The 18756-nt window shown below is 47.3% G+C and overlaps 1 protein-coding gene across 1 annotated transcript; it reads left to right on the plus strand.

The window, feature by feature from the left end:
- The first annotated feature begins 3810 nt into the window (after positions 1-3810).
- Positions 3811-12078, plus strand: Ensa (endosulfine alpha). The gene is made up of 4 exons (XM_006982548.4): positions 3811-4011; positions 6322-6447; positions 8399-8565; positions 11363-12078. Exons 1-4 carry the CDS (start codon positions 3955-3957, stop codon positions 11376-11378), a joined length of 366 nt encoding a protein of 121 aa, XP_006982610.2. The 5' UTR covers positions 3811-3954; the 3' UTR covers positions 11379-12078.
- The last annotated feature ends 6678 nt before the right edge of the window (positions 12079-18756 follow it).

An 18756-nucleotide genomic window follows, 5' to 3' on the forward strand; every position in this document is an offset into this window, starting at 1 on the left:
TCTCTCTGTACATGGTTTATAACTTCATTAATTGTGGTATGTATTGACAGGGCACAGGAGTGCTTACTTGGGCTCCAGCTAACATCCCATTAGGGACTCCATCTCAGTCAAAGGAAGTTACCCAGTAATACCATATTACCACTGAAGAGAATGAGGAGGACTTCTGTGAACACATTGCAAATGACACGAGTATGTCTTAAGAGATGAACCTAACAATGCACTGGATAGCTAATGTAACTGTGCTTCTGATTGCCTATTACTCCTCCCTCAGAGTGTCTACAGCACAAGGAACAGGAAGAAATGTCCTTATTTGGACTGGCTATACTTTGCTATGTAAAATGAACCATGTGGGAACTAATTCTCCCCTAATACCTTAGGAGTCCCTGGGATTGAACTCCCACCATCAGGCTGAGCCATCTTTCTGTCCTGGTTCCTTGTTTTTAATTTACTACTTCTACAGATAGTTGATTGGAAAAACATAGCTTTCTCATCCCTTGTATTCAATCCACTGCTAAACTAATAAATCACATGCACACATGCAGCCATTGATTCCCAGACCCTCTATTATTTTAAAATCTTTCTTAAAAGATTTATTTTGCCAAAAAAAAAAAAAAAAAAAAAAAAAAAAGGCCGGGCGGTGGTGGCGCACGCCTTTAATCCCAGCACTCGGGAGGCAGAGCCAGGCGGATCTCTGTGAGTTCGAGGCCAGCCTGGTCTCCAAAGCGAGTTCCAGGAAAGGCGCAAAGCTACACAGAGAAACCTTGTCTCGAAAAACCAAAAAAAAAAAAAAAAAGATTTATTTTGGCTGGGGGATGGTGGCACAAGCCTTTAATCCCAGCAGGCTGATCACTGTGAGTTCAAGGCTAGCCTGTTCTATAAGTTCCAGGACAGCCAGAGATATACTGAGAAACCCTGTTTCAAAAACAAGCAAAACAAAACAAAAAAAGACTTATTTTCTGTGTATGGGTATTTTGCCTGCATGTTTGTGTACCACATTAGTGTAATTACAGTGGAGACCAGAAGAGGGCCTCAGATCCCCAAGAACTAGAGTTATAGATGGTTGTTCGTCTTGTGGGTGCTGAGAACCAAACTTCCTTTTTCTCTTTTCTGCACCCTCCACCACCCCACCCCCACCCCCAGACACCCCACCCCACCCCCACCCCTGTGCAGTACTGAGGATTGAACTCATGGTTTCATGCATGCTGCGCAAGTGCTCTACCATTGAGCTGAGCTGTATACATGCAATGCAGTTCTGCTTTGCTCTTAACGACCACATTTCTAGGTTAATTCTAGTTATCTCTTACCTAATGATGGCAGTAGACTTGGGCTAGACCGACCATCTCTAGTGCCTTTCTGCCTAAATTTCTGAACATTTGTATTCATCACCACCAAATTAACCTTCCTGAAGGTCAGTTCTGCTTCTCTTTCAATTAAGAAAGCCTTTCACTGATTTATCCTGGTATTTCTAAATGACCTTTGTCAGGAATACTTTTTTTTTTTTTTTAGCCTTACACTGCCTATGGGTCTTTGTAAAATTCCTACAGAGCTTTATAAACATTTTTATTATGCTTATCAGACTTTACCTTGTATGATAATAACCTGTGTTTCAGTATTTCTCAGGTTGTCCCATGAGAAGTAAACCTAATGCTATGAGAAATGAACATGTAGCTCCCAAGCCTATCTGTCACAAGAAGTTGCCAAAAACAATTTGTTGTGGCATGCCTTTAATCCCAGCACTTGGGAATCAGAGGCAGGTGAGTCTCTAGGAGTTCAAAGCCAGACTGTCTACAGAGTGAGTTATAGGTCAGCCAGAGCTACACAGTGAGACCCAGTTTCAGAAAAAGTGGGGCTGGGTAGTGGTGGTGCACACCTTTAATCCCAGCACTCCGGAGGCAAAGGCAGGTGGATCTCTTGAGTTTGAGGCCAGCTTGATCTTCGGAGTGAGTTCCAGGACAGCCAGGTCTACACAGAGAAACCCTGTCTTGGGGGAAGGGGGAATAACAGGGGAAAAAAGGAAAAGTGAAGCTGGCAGTGTTGTTACTAGATAGACTTTGTTTTTGTTTTGGAAAATTTAGTATACCACAAGAGAGCAGTGGGTTGTCAGCATAAAGACAGTGCCTATAGCCATTATTCCTTGTTTTTTTTCTTTTTCTGTTTTGTGGCAGGGTCTGGCTTTGAATTCACTATGTAGCCAAAGATGGCCTTGAACTCCTGATCTTCCTGCCTATGCCTCTCAAGTGCAAGAATCACAGGTGTAGTCTAATGCCCATCTGTTAGTGTAAGTAAGCATTGCAGCTCTGTTGGAAAGGGATCCTGACAGTTGGGAGCCAAGAAATACCACAAAGTCACCTAAGGTAGCAGCTCTGCTCCAGGGAAAGGTTTCCTTGATTTAACAACTCTGCTCGGGCAGGAGAGGGTTTGGTAGAGCTCTGCTCGGCTCCACTTGGGCCCCAGGGAAAGTTGTTGTTCCTCTGCTTCACTCCACTCCTATAAGAGAAGGTCGTCACTCAAACCTCATTCAAGAGACTTATTGGGAGGAAAGGACCCAGGAGCGTGGCTGCCTCTAGAATGAGGAAGCAGCAAACTGAACAGGGTACAGAGTTTATATAGGGATTGTTGGGGTCAGTGGAACTTTCCAGGGTAGCTTGGGATTCCTGGGTTTTCGTGCTCAGGGATTGGTGGGATTTCAATCCCTGTTCTCAAGTCAGGGTCAGGGTGTTTTTCCTTGGCCCTTTTCACCCTACAGTTAGACCAAGTATTCAGAATATAAATATGTGATACGTTTTGACTAACACTCTTAGAAGACTTAATGTTGAGAATTAAAATGCTTTGAAGGGCAGAGGCTGCCTTATGTATATATTCCTATAAAAGTAACACAGTACTATCTACTGACAGATACTAAATTTTCCTTGGTTACTTTTAGTTTTTGAGACAAGGTCGCTTTGTGTAGCCTAAGTTAGCCTCAAACGCGAGAGATCTTCCTGCTTCAGCATCCTTTGTGCGAGTATCACAGGTTAAGAACTATTGTTGAACTGTGATTCTGTTTAACAGGTTTTTAATATATGTGTTAAATGTTTACCATGTACCTAGGACTTCACTCCTAATTCCAAGGATTTAGGTCTCCACAGAATGACTTTTTTTTTTTTCTTTGTTTTGTTTTGTTTTGTTTTTACGAGACACAGTTTCTCTGTGTAACAGTCCTGGCTGTCCTGGAACTGACTTTGTAGATCATACTGGCCGCAAACCCCCAGTGATCCACCTGCCTCTGCCTCCCAAGAGCTGGATTAAAGGCGTGTGCCACCACCACCGGGCCACAGAATGACTCTTAATAATTATAATGCCTACATAAAGACTAAAGCGTGGAACGAAAGCCATACAAGACAGCTGGTACAAGCTAGCACTCAGTCCCTGAAAACTGATGAATTACCAATTTGTCCTCCCAATTTTTATTTGTGGACGTCGGAAACTTTCTTTGTAACACCGCTCAAAGCTTAATCCTTTGCACCAGGGTTTCCATGTTGGCCCTCTGGTTTGACATTCGAAAGGCCTGCCCAAGACCTGGCCAAGAAACTGAAGGAAGCTTCTGCCCACCCAAGAAGCAAAAATACCGAAGCTAGCTGTCCCGCCCCTAAGCTCCCTGCAGGCTTCCAATTGGCTCTTGTGGCTTGCTCTCTTTCTCAGTTGGTGTTCTAGCTTGCCTGTCAGCTCTGATTCCGCGCCCCCCTCCAACCAACGCTTATTGGTGTGTCGTTACGTCATTGCCCCACCAAGCCCTCTTTGATTGGCTCCCATAGGAGGGGGCGGTCTCAACGTCACGGGCTCGGGCCGCCATTTTGACTGAGCAACCATAGTGACAGGAGCCGAGGCAGCCGCTCAGGTTGTCCCCGTTTCCCCTCCCCCTTCCCTTTTCCGGCTGACTTCCCGGGCCCGGAATTGCACAGTCCCGGTCCTGCCATGTCCCAGAAACAAGAAGAAGAGAACCCTGCGGAGGAGACTGGCGAGGAGAAGCAGGTGAGAGGAGGGGGAGGCGGGGGTAGCCGCGCGGGCGGAATCCGCCCCCGCCGCCGCTGATTGGCCGCCTCTGCCTGGAGCTCCACAGGGGTTGGCCGCTGCCTATGTCGCACAGGCTGCATTTCGGCGCGGCCTGGTACTCTGATGTCGATTAGTCAATCCGATTGTCATTCTGTGCGATTCCCTTCCTTATTGGCCGGTCAGCCTTCTAGTCAGCCCGTGGAAGCTGTTCCATCATTGGCCGAGCTCTGGCGTGGGCGGGTGTTTGGAAAGATGAGGCGAATGAAAGGGGGATGGCTGGTGGTCCTAGGGTGTAGATGGGCTGCTTGATTAGTAGAGGTAAGTGACCAGCCATCAGACTGGAACTCACCCTCAGCCACAGAAAGGTGCAGGTCAAGGTGAAGACGTTTAAAATAAACGAGAATTGGGGGAGGGGAGAAGAGTAATTATTACCTTGGCTAAGTTCAGGTAGCAACTTCCTCAGAGCTATTTTGATAGGGATCGTTGCTTGTTCACCGCCAGTGCCTTGGAGATCCCCTTGAATTCCTCCTTAGTGGGATATAGTCCACCCACCATCGCATGATGAAGACACTAATGCCAACAAAACCCCTTCTTGTGCTCTCTGTTTGAGTTCTTAACACTGAACTTCAGGACGCATTAAATACACTTTCTGTTATATCAGTACCTGAGTTGTCAAGAGAAAAATCCACTAGCCAGGCAATGGTGGTGCAAGCCTTTAACTCGGGAGGCAGAGGCAGGTGGATCTCTGAGTTCAAGGCCAGCCCGGTCTACAGAGCAAGTTCCAGGACAACCAGGGTTACACAGAGAAACCCTGTCTGGAGAAAAAAACAAAAACAAAAACCCAAATCGTTAAAGTGCAGCCAGGGAAACTGGAACTATAAGTAAATGGTAGACTGTTTTGTTAGCATAGCGAGGCTCTTTATAACCCAGTACCAGAAAAAGAAAAAAGAAAGCAGCCAAGTGTGGCACACCCAGCACTGCAGAGGCTGAGGCAGAAGGTGCCTTGGTCATCAGAGTGAGACCCTATCCCCCCAAAAAATAATAATTAAATGAATAAACTAATAGACGTGCCCACAAGAAGCAAGAGACCAGCCAGTGGTAGTGGCATACATTTTTAATCCAGCACTAGGGAGACAGAGACAGGAAAATCTGTGAGTTAAGGCCAGCCTGGTCTACATAGAGAGTTCCAGAATAGCCAGGGCTACATAGGAGAGGAGGAGGAGGAGACAGTGATGAGAACCTCTGTAAACAATTTGCGCTTTGGTGTTTCCCTAGACTTCTGTCACCTACCTCACTGGGGTGAGCATTAATCTTTTTATTTATTTTTATGAGACTATTATGTAAATACCACAGTGAAACTAGTTTCTTATTTTCTTGAGGTTAAAACTAATGTCACGTTAACTCTGTTCACCTCCTGTCTGCCTACATTTATGGAAGTGGATTACTCAGGGGGATATCTTTGGAATAGGCCGCATGTCTAGCATCCTCCACAGTGAGACCAGATGGCTTCTTAGAGTCTGAATGAGGACGGAGCCTCTCAGAAGACTCAGCTCCTTTGACCTGTAGGACGGCCAGAAACTCTCCCACTTACCTGGTGTTGCTGAAAGGGCTGGCCAGTTCCTTTTGTGTCTTTCCTGCTATTGGTGCTGAGTGAGCACTAAGATTCAGGAACCATGTTTAGATATTGCCTTTAGCCTAGTGCTCACAGGTCATCAGGTGGTTCCCTGGGTGTAGTATAAGAACTAGCTTGTCTTTTTCTTCACTAGATACAGTTATCTTGAACCTTGGGGATTTGAACAAGGGTCTAAATTTAAGATCAGAGGAGCTGGAAAGATGACTCAGTAGTTAGGAGCAGTTGTGGTTTGTGGTGGGTTTCTCTGTGTAGCCCTAGCTGCCCTGGTACTTGCTCTGAAGCCCAGAGCGGGATAAAGGTGTACACCACCACTGTCTGGCTGCACTTGTTGCTCTGCAAAGGATCTGGGTTTGATTCCCAGCACCCACATGGTGGCTCGTGACCATCTATAGGGTCTAGTTCTAGAAGATTTGATGTCTTCTTCTGAACCTTGAGGGCACCATGCATATATGTGATATACATTCATACGTGCATGCAAACATATTCATATAAAAGAAATAAATCTTTAAAACATACACTCTCTAAAAAGAACAGAGTGGAGATGGCATGTTTACAAGCCGATAGGTCTTCAGGAATAAGTTAATGATGTAAAGGTTATCAGATATTAGCAGTCATTGTTTTTCAGTCTTTAATTTCAGTTGGCTTGTTTTCTTCAGGACACCCAGGAGAAAGAAGGTATTCTCCCTGAGAGAGCTGAGGAGGCAAAGCTAAAGGCCAAATATCCAAGCCTAGGACAAAAGCCTGGAGGCTCCGATTTCCTCATGAAGAGACTCCAGAAAGGGGTATGCAGCACCCTTTTACTGTGGCACCTTGGATGAAGTCTGTAGAGGTTCTACGCATGTTTTTCTGTAGGTTTGGTTATTGGGCAGTCGTAGAGATGAATTAGAAACTTGAAAAGACGAAAAGAGAGTATTGTGCATCTCTGCAATGATGTCAGTTCCCTTCTGACTATGGGAGTGAAGGCTTAGTGTTGGACGTTCGGGTCGTGGGAGATGGGGACTGCAGACAGGGTGTTAGAGCCTGGAAGTGAGTCTTGTGCCAAGCGTTTGCCTTCTTGAGTGGTGCTGGGGTTAAGGGCTGTGTCCTTATTAAGGCTGAGAGACAAATTTTAGAGCAAATCGTGTCAGAAGATTCACAGATCTTCAGCTTGAGCACTAGGTTTCTTCAGACTAGCACCAGACATTAACTATACTCCCCCAAGAAACTTACTACAGCTGGGTGGAGCTCAACACCTAAGCTGAAGCAGGAAGATTACCACAGATTCAAGAACAGCTTGGTCTACAGAGTAAGTTCAGGACAGCCTAGGCTAAAATGAGACCCTGCCTTTAAAAAGAAAAGGAAACCGAACAGAAACAGAGAGGGCCTAAGGGATGGCCCAGTGGTGAAGGACACCCGCTGTTCTTCTAGAGGATCAGGTTCCGTTCCCAGCGTTCACATGGCACCTCACGACAATCTGTAATTCCAAGATCTGACAGCCTCACACACATACCTGAAGGCAAAACACCAATGCACATAAAAGAAAAGTAATTTAAAAACAAACAAGCAAACAAAAAACACAGAAAAAGAGGGCTGGGTCAGCAGTTGGAGAGCGGGGCTGCTGCTGTTCGGAGAGCCAAAGCTTTGTTCCCAGCACCCACATCAGGCAGCTGACAGTTGCCTGTGACTTCAGGTCCAGGAGGATCTGACCCCCTCTCTGGCTTCCATAGACATATATACACACATAAATAAAAAATGTTTCAAATCTTTAGAAATAGAAAAGTACACGCCTTTAATCCCAACACTGGGGAAGTAGAGGTATACAGATCTCTGTGAGATTGAGGCCAGCCTGGTCTACATAGTAAGTTCTAGGACAGCTGAGGCCACATAGTGAGACTCTGTCTTCCAGAGAGAAAAAAAGTAAATAAATAAAAGAATAAACAAAACACGCAGACAGTTCTTTTTCATGTACAGATTGATAAGGGATGAAGCCCCAAGGGAAAGCACTTGTTCAGCCTGGGTTCAACCTATAAGATCACAGAAGTTTATAAACCGGTCTGCCTCTGGGTCGGGTGTCTCCCAAAGCGGACAGGCAGACTAAGGATTAAGCTGGAGTGTATGGGAGGAAGTGGCTTCCTCCGGAGAACCCCAGGTGCTGGTCTTAGTCACAGAGGATGGCGTGGTGCTGATTCGCCACTTATCTCGCCTCAGGCAAACCGGGCGTGGGCAGACTGTCTCAGCATAGAACATGTGTGGGAGAGGTGGGAGTCCAGAAAGCACACTGCCTCCTGGGCACGCCCACTTCCTATTCCTGGTCTGAGAGAGTCATTCTAACTCGGAGTTGGTCCAGGTTGGTTTCTGGTGCTGGTAGCCCCAGATTGACCTTCTTTGAATCTTACTCATTTGTTTCCCCAACACCAAGGTATTGTAGGGCAAAGCCCTCCGTAAGCTGTTACTAATGAAGTAAGTGGTTCTGATTGAATGCATCCTGTGCCGAGTAAGGTACAGAAAGGTGTAGGAGCTGTCACCAGGTTTGGGGATAGAACTGCCCCTGAAACTGTGAAGGTACACGTTTCTTCTAGGACAGGGTCAGAACATGCTAGGAGAGAGTGTCAGTACAAGTGAGTGATGTGGACTATGTGCGTGAGGAACTTGGACAGCCGGGTGGCATGAGAGCCTGTGCTGCTGGTGGGTTGGGGTCTGCGTTTGAAGCCGCCGGAGTGGCACGTTCATCTAAGCCTCCTTCCTGTCTCCTAGCAAAAGTACTTTGACTCAGGAGACTACAACATGGCCAAAGCCAAGATGAAGAACAAGCAGCTGCCGAGTGCAGGGCCAGACAAGAACCTGGTGACCGGAGACCACATCCCCACCCCACAGGACCTGCCCCAGAGAAAGTCCTCGCTCGTCACCAGCAAGCTTGCGGGGTAACCTGGGCCCCTCTCTTCCCCTTCCTCACCCACTGGACTTTTATATATTATAGGCAGGGAATGGGCACCTAGTCAGAGCTCAGCTTGCCATCCCGGAAGTCATTCTGCTGGGGGCTTAGGTTGAAGAGGGACTCTGAGTTCGTTTCTTTGGGTAAATTGAAACCTCTGCACCCTCACTGTAGCCCAGTAGAGACCCCAAAGTAGGAAAGACTAGGACTGTATAGTGCTGCGGCTATTCCTGTGCTGAGAAATGTGGAAGGTGTGAGGCCTCCTTTTGGAGGGCCGAGCCCTGGGACAGGCTGAGTCTTGGAGCAGTGTGGCAGTTCAGTGTCCCAAGGCTGAGCTGACACCTTGGGAAAGGTAGAGGAAGGAGATGCTCTCTGTGCTTCTAAGTGTATTGTCCCTGAGGCCTCTGTGCTTTGTGTTCCCATTGTGGGGTTCGGGGAACCTTCAGAGCCGAGAAGGGTTGGCTTGCCACAACCACAGTGTCCCCCGAACCTCCAACAGTCGTCCTGCGGCCCAAGGAAGGCAGAGTCTGATGAAAGTTACTCATGGAAAATTGGGATCTGTTCTTTTCCAGCCTGTTGCTTTTGAAAGTACTATGGGATAGTGGAACGAGTTTAGGAGTTGAAATACCTGGGCTGAAGTGTTGCCCATGCCCAGCAGCACCTGTATATGAGCTTGGCCGGGTCATGTAACCTCTGTGGATTCTGTTCCTCATCTCTAAAGAGAAGGAAACGTGTATAGGCTAATTCTGACTCTAAATCCCACACCTGCCGGAACTGCTGGTCATCATAAAACTAGAACTGAGGCAGGCCTATTGCCGTCTACAGCCCTGTAAAGCCAGAGGACGGGAACAGGAGGGTGCTACATGGGAAGAGAGGAAGTTTGAGATTGAAGGGCCAGACCTTCAGACTACAGAATCTCATAGGTATCATAGCCTTCTGGAGAGAGGGAGAGCCAGAGAAACCTGGAGAAGCTAGCCCTGCAAGTGTTTTGACTCTCCCCATCTTCCTGGGTCTACAGTTGACCCTAGCTGCTACAAACCCGCTCTGGCAGCAGATTGGATGGCCTGAGGAAGTAGGCTGTCACGTGGCATTCATGCTTCAGATCTAATCAGATGCTAGGTGTGTGTTAGGCATGGAAGAAGAAAGGGGATGAGCGGAGCTGGCCCCCAGGAGTTAGTGCTCCTGCCAGCTGGAGCAGCTGGTCCTTAGCGGATGATTCACTGGTGGAGGCTGGAGAGAGGGTGTGGGAGGGAGACAGCAGCCTGGCTTGCTGTGTCATCGCTAGTTTGGCCTGGATCTTACTGAATGCCACCTGCTTGTTAACAGCAGAGAGGACCCGAGTGGGAACTGCTCAGAAGAGCAGGACGATGCAGTCTGTCTCCCCTTCAGAGTCCAGCGTGCCCGTAGACTGTCCGGCGAGTTCGTTGCTGTGTGTGTCGGGGGAAAGGGTGTAAATACGCTCTCCTCCTGACTGGCCGCTCTGGTCTCTGGCTGTGGTTCAGATTGGGTAGGAGTAGGTTGGTGAGGAAGGAGTGGAGAGAGCAGGATCCCTGGTCTCCCTGGCCCCAACTCCTCAACTCTCATTGTAACTGTATATAATTTTGTGTTTTTGCTCCATTCTCTCATGCTGTCATCCTTAACCTGAAGTCCATGTGGGAAGGGGACAATGCCGAACATCATTGTATAGTTTCTTCAGTGTCCCAGCCATGTTGTACATAGCTATGTCACGTTATTATATATATAAATATATATATAATTTTGTACGTTTTCTTCATCTCCGATCTTCTCGAGTTCTGCACCTTTTCTCTTCTGTCTGAGCTGCCTTCTCTATTGGTCAGTTTTGTGTCTTCAAGGCTGGTGTTCACGGTGAGTCTGGTTTTTAGGAAGGGACAGGAGGAATAAGAAAATCAAGCTAGCTTGTAATCCTAGCTGTTAAAAAAGCTGAGGCACAATGATTTGGTACTTCAGGGCTAGCCTGGGCTACAGAGTGCATTCAAAGCTGGCCTTGGGAGTTTAGTCAGACCCTGTCTCACATAAAAAGCAAAGAGAGGGCTAGAGAATAAGTTTAGATGTACATACTTTCCTGTCGTGCAGGTGGCCCTAGTTACAACCTCCAGCAATATACACAGTAGCAAGTGGGTACACACGTGCGTGCACACACACTCACTCATGAACACAAGTGGGTACACACGTGCGTGCACACACACTCACTCATGAGCACAAGTGGAGACAGAGACAGGAAAGGGAAGGAAATCACAGTCAGACTTAGTCTCGCGCCTCCATGCTAAGGAAGCAAATAAACTTTGCTTCTCAGGCTGGTTTCTTAGCAAGGAAGGGGAATTGCATTTGATTATTCCCAGGCTATTTAGCCCCTCCGAACCAGTGTGCAGCCTGACCTGGTGCCTGCCAGTCACCACGTCGTCACCGCTGCGCTTCCTCTCCACAGCTGCATGCATGACTCCTGAGGCAGGCAGGCAGGCGTCTTCATCTCCACTGGAGACTTCCAGTTACCTCATGTCTCGAGAAGCGTTTTTCTGTTCTCCATGAGTATATCAAAAAGACAGAAAACATTCTGTTTGTAAATAGGAAAAGACTAAGTTTTTTAGGTTTTTGCTTTTTCGACTTCCTTGTGATTAATATCCAGGCATGTGTTGGGTAGCCTAATGAAGTATTTGGAGAAGCCGTGGGGTTGAGACTGGGGTGGAATTCAAGAGGTTCTCCCCTTTACTTGACAGCGTTTTTTGTGTGTGTGTTTGTTTGTTGTTTCTTCTTGTGTTCATCCACAGTGGCCAAGGTGAATGATGCTGCCTGGGGCTCCACCAGATCGGGAGACGCCGCCCACTTGGGGTCCTGTGCTGGCTCCTGCCCCTCCCTGCTTTTGCAGCCAGGGGTCAGGAGGTGGCCCAGGTGCAGGCTAGAGAGGCAGAGACCCCTGCCCACGGGTGTCCCAGCACATGGAGCCCCTGGGGCTGAGCACCAAGACCTTGAACTTTTTTTTTGTTCTACCTTTTTTTCCAAATACTTGTTGGGAGAAATTTTATTGAAATCCCAAGGGTGGGGTTGAGGGGGTGGAGTGGAAGATGTGGGGAAAATGAATTAGGATTTGTAGCTGATAAAAAAGAAAATTTCCTATCATTCTCCTTAACCACAGGTTTGGGATGGTTGTAAGGTGAAGGGATTGTCAGCTGACTAATGATAAGGGCCTCTGGTTCAACTCTGAAGAGTGACGCATTACTGGAATGCGGCTAGTGACCTGGAGTCGGAGGAAAGGAATTGTGCTCTTTACAGTGGACACAGTTTCTCTGGTTCTGCAGAGCAAGCTGAGGGTTCAGTGTTAATTGTTCCTTTAAAAAGTACTGTCCTTGAAACAGGTTTGCTATGGGGAGAAGGGCAGTGAGTGGGGAGCCCCACAGACCCCTGGGGGATTTTTTTCAGTGTTTGAAATAAAACAAGAATAACAAAAAACACCCATGAAAAAAACCAAACCCAGAAATACTCTGAAGCAGTTGGTGTGTTTTATTGGGTTTGGGGAGGGTGAAAATGTGATTGAGGGGGAGATTGGTGTGGTCCCTGAGTTTGTAAGGAACACAGGGCTCTCTTGGGGCAGACAGTCTGACTTCCTGACCGTGTTTCTTGGGAGAGGGAGCAGGAATGTTGGCACACAGCTCGGGCCTGTGCTGTCACTGTCCGTCCTCTGTAGCTAACACAGAAGGTGCACCCCCTATAAGATGAGAGGTCCAGGGCACTTGATTAAGTGGTATACTTATACCCAAAGCTTAGTACAGGCTCCCAAAACTGGGACCCATTCTTCCTTTTCCCCTTCAGTTTCTATTCCTGCGTTCTGAGTCTATATGGGAGAAATTCGAGTTCCTAGTAATAAGCAAAAGAAACTGGCCGTTCTGTTCCTGGCTGGCAGGAAGCAAGTGACTTATCCCCATGTGATGCCCAAACCTGCCTTCCTGAAATCCTGCCACTGAAATCATTTAAGGGAAGTGCAAGAGACAGAGCTGCGTGAAATCACCAGTATTCTGGGGTGGGGTGGCTCTGCACTGGAGAAGATGCCTTGCTCTCAGTATCCAAGACATTGTTTTTCTTAGTCAAGCTTGTCAAGTCAGTTTGTAACTGCTTGAGATGTCTCTGGATTTCTCTCTTCTGGTTTAGCCAGGGATTATGACACATCCTGAAAAGTTTGTCCTGCTGAACAGTGAGCCTGGCTGAATGAAAAAGCATTAAAAAGAAGTGTGCTGAGCTGCTGCTGTACTGCGGCATATACTGGCACGTGCCTGAAATCCCAGCCATCGGGAAATGGAGGCTGGAGGATCAGGAGTTCAAGGTCATCATCAGCTGCATAAACATAAAACCCCATTTTGAAAAAAACACCTGGACATGGTAGTGCTTGCTTTTAAACCTAGTACTCCAGAAGTAGAGGCAAAGGATTGTTAAGTTCAAGGGTCAGCCTGCTCTATATGGTGAGTTAAGGTCAGGGCTATGTGGTAGGACTCTGTCTCAAAACAAAACATGTTTGGTTAAGGGGACTTGCAGCCAAGCCCGAGTTTGATTCCTGGAACCCACAACAGGGAAGTTATTCTCAGCACCCAGTAGAGGGCACTGTCACATGCATGATGACATGTGTACACCCAACAACAAAAACACGGGCAAAAAAAGTTTATTATGTAGCTGAAAGAATAATCGGTGAAAAGGTTCAGTACTTTTACAGGAACAAAGGAAAGGCTCTGTATTCCTGGTGTGGGCAGTGCTGCTGCTGCATGGAGCCCGTGAGATCTCTTAGTTCCGTGCCTTTCCCCAAACCCTAGGCTTGTGTCCACCAGGTCCCTATGTCTGGGGAGTGGGAAAGTGTGTCAGAGCATCCAGTAGTGCAAGTTCATTTCCATACAAGTGAGGAAGTTGAGGTATGGAAATAAGTTACTTGGAAAGCAGCACGCCCAGGAAGAGCTTGCATTAGACCCTTAATCTTATAACCTCTCTGCTCTTCTGGAGTCCCTGGACCTTAGGTTTAAGCTGTAACTTTGAAAATCCCTGGGTACCAAGAAATGTTTTGGGATACTTATGTATCAGTTTTAAAATTTTCTATTTGGATCTGGGCAATGGCGGCGCACACCTTTAATCCCAGCACTTGGGAGACAGAGGTAGGTGGATCGCTTATGAGTTCAAGGCCAGCCTGGTCTACAGAATGAGTTCCAGGACAGCCAGGGCTACACAGAGACCCTGTCTACAAAATAACAAAAACTTGCTATTTGGGGCTGAGGAGCTAGCTCCGAAGGTGATGTACTTGCCACACAAGCCTGACTACCTGGTCAACACCCAGAACCCACATAAAGGTGGGGGCAGAGAGCTGGCTCCTCAGAGTACAGGTGCACACGCTTAATAAAGTTGTCTTAAAATAGGGATGGACTTTGGCCTTGCAGGGTACGCCTTTAATCTCAGCACTTGGGAAGCAGAGGCAGATGGAGCGCTTAGGAGTTTGAGGCCAGCCTGGGCTACATAGTGAGACCTATCTCTAAATAAATGAATGAATAAATACAGGGCCCAAAGTGGTTGTGCAGGCTTTTGACCCAGCGCTTGGGAGGCAGAGGCAGGTAGACCTCTGAGTTCAAGGTCAACCTGGTCTACATAGTTCCAAGACAGCCAGGGAGCCAGTGAGACTTTGTCACAAGTAATTTAAATATTGCCATTTATTCTTTATTCATACAAAGACCCAAGCAACCAAGGTAAACAAATTCTATATCTACCTTTTTTTTTTTTTTTTCAAAAACATTTCCTGTGTAACCTAGGCTGACCCCAAACTTGACTCCTGCCTCCTCCTATGTGCTGAGGTTGAAGGCAGATCAGCACAGCTACACTCAGCCCTGCAGATTCTCTCAGCCAGCTGTTTTCTGAAGTCTTTATCTCAGGAGAGTGGGGTGAAGGCTGTTCCACTGCTGGAACACAGCAGGGATGATTGTGACAACAGGCCCGTCCCCTGAGCCTTTGCATGTGTGAACAGTGTCAGGGATCAAGTCACTGGTCCGCCAGGATTGACTTTAACTAGTGTGCCTACACATAGAAAAGATAGTCATAAGCCAGGCAAGGTGGCAGGCACACACCTGTAACCCTAGTACTCAAGAGCATTGCCACATGTCCAAAGCTAGCCTGGGATACATAGACCGTCTCAAAAAAAAAAAAAAAAAAAAAAAAAAAAAAAAAAAAGAGTAATGGTACACATGTAACCTTAGCACTGAGGAGGTAGAGGTAGAAAAGTCATGAATTCAAGGCCCACCACATGCTAGTAACCCAGTTCTCAACGGTAAAGGGAAGAGAATAGTTTACATAGCTAATTGAGGCCAGCCAGGTCTACATAGCACGCTGCACCTGCCAATCAGCTGCCTTGGAGGAAACCAGAAGGGAAGGGGAGGTGTCTACAGTAGGATACTGCGTGGTATAAAGTGGGACCCACCATGCTTATGACCCAGCAGTGGGAAGTAAACTTGGGAAGACAACATAAGCTTCGCAGGAACCCCTCCGTATAAGGTCAGGCAGGCGGGCTAAGGCAGTACGGCCCTGAGGAGAACATCCAGCTGAGTGCACGTGCTGACGTACAAGCCTGAGCCTTGAAAGGGAGGGAGGGTTTCAGTGGTCCAGCTCAATGGCCGTTTACTAATGCTCAGAATATGCCAGGCACCATGCTAAAATACAAGGTGGATGATCCATGCCACTGCCATTAATGAGATGACATTGGGGGGATTGCAAGAGAATGGATGACATGGTGATGTTACATTCTAGCAGTGGTGGTCCATCTACACAGAGGATAGAAAAAACAGTATTTCCTGTACTAGGCTTTCTTGGACTGGCAGCCCCCAAATCATGACACGGAAACTTGCAGTTATGAATGCTTGGCCTTAGCTTAGGCTTGTTTCTAGCTAGCTCTTTTTTTAAACTTAACCCATTTGTATTAATCTTGTGCTACCTCAAGGCTTGTTTACCTTATCTACATATTGTCCATTTGCTTTCCTGCTTTCCTCCATGTCTGACTGGCTGGTCTCCAGCCGGCTGCCCTTTTCTCTCTGCCCTCCAGCCTTGCCTATCCCTTCTCTGCCTAGCTGTTGGCCATTCAGCTTTTTATCAGACCAATCTGGTGCCTTAGGCAGGCAAGGTAAAACAGCAACATATCTTTACATAGTTTTTTTAAAAATATCCTATTCCAGGGCTGGAGAGATGACTCAGAGGTTAAGGGCACTGGCTGCTCTTCCAAAGGTCCCAGGTTCAATTCCCAGCACCCATATGGCAGTTCACAACTGTAACTCCAATTCCAGGGGGTCTAGCATCCTCACACAGACATTCATTCATGCAGTCAAAACCCCAATTTACATAATTTTTTTTTTTAAGTTTTAAAAAAAAATTCCAGCCGGGCAGCAGTGGCGCACGCCCTTAATCCCAGCAATCAGGAGGCAGAGCCAGGCAGATCTCTGTGAGTTCGAGGCCAGCCTGGTCTACAGAGCAAGATCCAGGACAGGAACCACAACTACACAGTAAAACCCTGTCTCAAAAAACAAAACAAACAAAAAATTCTATTCCACAACAATTTCCCAAATAGTTTGAGCAGTGTTGTCAAGCAGATAATTAGGATCAACTCATTTAATCCTAGTTCTATAATGTAGGTTCCTTTGTCCCGGTCTGTAATTCCAGCTCCAGGGCATCCTACACCATGTTCTGGCTTCCGTGAGGATCAGGCACCCATACAGTGCACTCATATGTACAGACAAAACACTAGACACATAAAATAAATAAAAAGGAACAGGGAATACAGGCATGGTGGTGCATCCTTGTAATCCTAGCACTTGGGAGGCTAAGGCAGGATTGGAAGTTCCAGGCAAGCTACAGTGTAATAAGGTTCTGTCTCCAACCACATGTGGTAGCAAATGCCTGTATCCTAGCACACAGGTCACAGACGCAGGAGGATCACCACAAGTTTGAGGTCAGCCTGGTCTACATAGCAAGTTCAAAGACAGCTAGGTCTGCATATGTGTCAAAAGTGAAAAGGGGAAACTGTGTATGAGCTCCGGGCACACGGGTCTGAGAGGAGAGGAAGAATACTGGGTCAACAACAGAGGGAGGGAGGGAAGACTATGAGGAAGTTCTGACAGACACGACAGCTTCAGGAGACTGGGGGGGGGGGGACACGACACGGACACTGGTAGAGGCACAACACTAGACGTGTGCAAGAGCCTGGACAGAATCAAGAACTGCAGACTCAGGGCCAGGCCAGGGGTAGAAAAGGAGGCGGCGACTCCCAGAGGATAATATATGTGCAGCGAGTGTAGGGTGTAGGAACCACCAAGGGGATTTCAAGCAGAAATCTGCTCCGGTCTGTTTTAGATGGGCCCATGCCAAATTGTGGGGAACAGGAATTTATGTTTTGTTAATTTGATGGAGATGCACTTGCATGTGTGTGCTGGTGCACTCACCTGTGTGTGTGCGTGTGGAGGGCGGAGGTCAATTGCAGTTGAATCAGCCAGCTAGATTTTTTTATTACATGGTATTTATTTAGTGGGGGATGGTAGGAGGAAGCAAACACCACAGTACTGGCAGAGGTCAGAGGGCATCCCTGGGAGTTGGTTCCCTTTCTGCTTAGCTGGCCTGGAATTTGCTAGGTAGAACAAGTTGGCCTTGAACTTTCTAGATCCTGTGCCTCCCAAGTGCTGGAATTAACAGGCACGTGCCATCGTGCCTGGCTAAAGAATGGATTTAACGGCAGTGTGGCTGCTTAGTTTTAAATCCTGGGTTTGGTATTTTGATTTGGGGGTGGTCGTGATGTGTGTGAATATGCATGCAGGTGTGCATGTGGGTGGCAGAGATCACCCTCAGGTGTCATCCTCTGTCAGGCACATGCCACCACACCCAGCGTCCACGTGGGCTCTGGGGATCCGAACTCGGGTCTTCATGCTCGAGTAGCAAACACTTTATGCACCATGTGCCTGACTGGACTTTTTTTTTTTTTTAATTTAAAAACGAATTATTTTTATGTGTATGGGTGTTTTACCTGCACATACGTATGAGTACCCCCTTTATGCCTGATGCCTGGAGAGGCCAGAAGAGGGCATTGGATTCCCCGAAATCCAATGCTGGGAACCCTGATTTTCTTTTATTTTTTACATTTTATTTCTTTGTGGGGAGGGGTGTGTCCATGAGTACCACAGCTTGTGTATGAAGGTCAGAGAACAACCTTTGGGAGCTGGTTCTCCCCTCGACCATGTGGATACCAGGAACTGAACTTAGGTAGTGAAGCTCATCGACAAGTGCCTCTACCATCTCACTGGCCCGATCTTTTGTTTTTGTTTTGTTTTATATTACTCTAGACAAGTTTCTTAAGCTACCTCAATTGTGTATAGCGACGTGTGTATCCATACAGAAGATATGATTAAATTATATGAGACAAAGCGTATAAGAGCCTTCAGGGCCATAGCAGTGTGGCTCAGATCCTCAAGGGGTTCACTGTCCGTGGGAATGTCATAGACAGATTGAGCCGGGGATATAACTCAATGGTGAGCACTCATTGAGCATGCACAGAGTCCTAGGTTCAACCCCCAGTGCCACACACACAGGTAGGTAGGTAGGATAAATACAGGGATCCTGGGCTGGAGAGATGCTCGGTGGTTAAGAGCGCTTGTTCTGCAAGCGTGAGAACTCTGGAGTTCAAATCCCAGGTCTGGCTGTGCCCAGCATTGGAAGGATGCAATTGGCAGTCCCTGGAGCTCCCTGGCCAACCCAGCTGAGTAGAAATACAACCCACTGTTTTAAGTGAGAGACTCCGTGTCAGCCCAGTAGGCAGAGATTGATAGAAGACCCAGCCTCCTGCTCTGGTCTCCGTATGTGCATGCACCATGTACACACACATGTACAAAAGAACACAGAGCCTCCATGCTAAACCCGGAATAAAACAGCTTGCTCTGAGCATGTGCAGGGGCAGGTGCCCTCTCAATCTGAGGAGGTGTGGGGAAGAGCAGAAAAATGTTTTCAAAAAGGCAGGTCTTTAAGCACTCAGGCTGAGGGCTGAGCTTACAGGCTCCAACCAGGAACAGACTAGAAAGTTAAACTCCAGTTATTGAAGAGCTGAGGCAGTGAAGATGCGGCCTGCCGATGGTGATTGCATGTTGTGAGCTAGGTAGATGAGGAGTGCTGAATG

This window comes from Peromyscus maniculatus, chromosome 6 (genome assembly GCF_049852395.1).
Source record: "Peromyscus maniculatus bairdii isolate BWxNUB_F1_BW_parent chromosome 6, HU_Pman_BW_mat_3.1, whole genome shotgun sequence".
Lineage (NCBI taxonomy): Eukaryota > Metazoa > Chordata > Mammalia > Rodentia > Cricetidae > Peromyscus > Peromyscus maniculatus.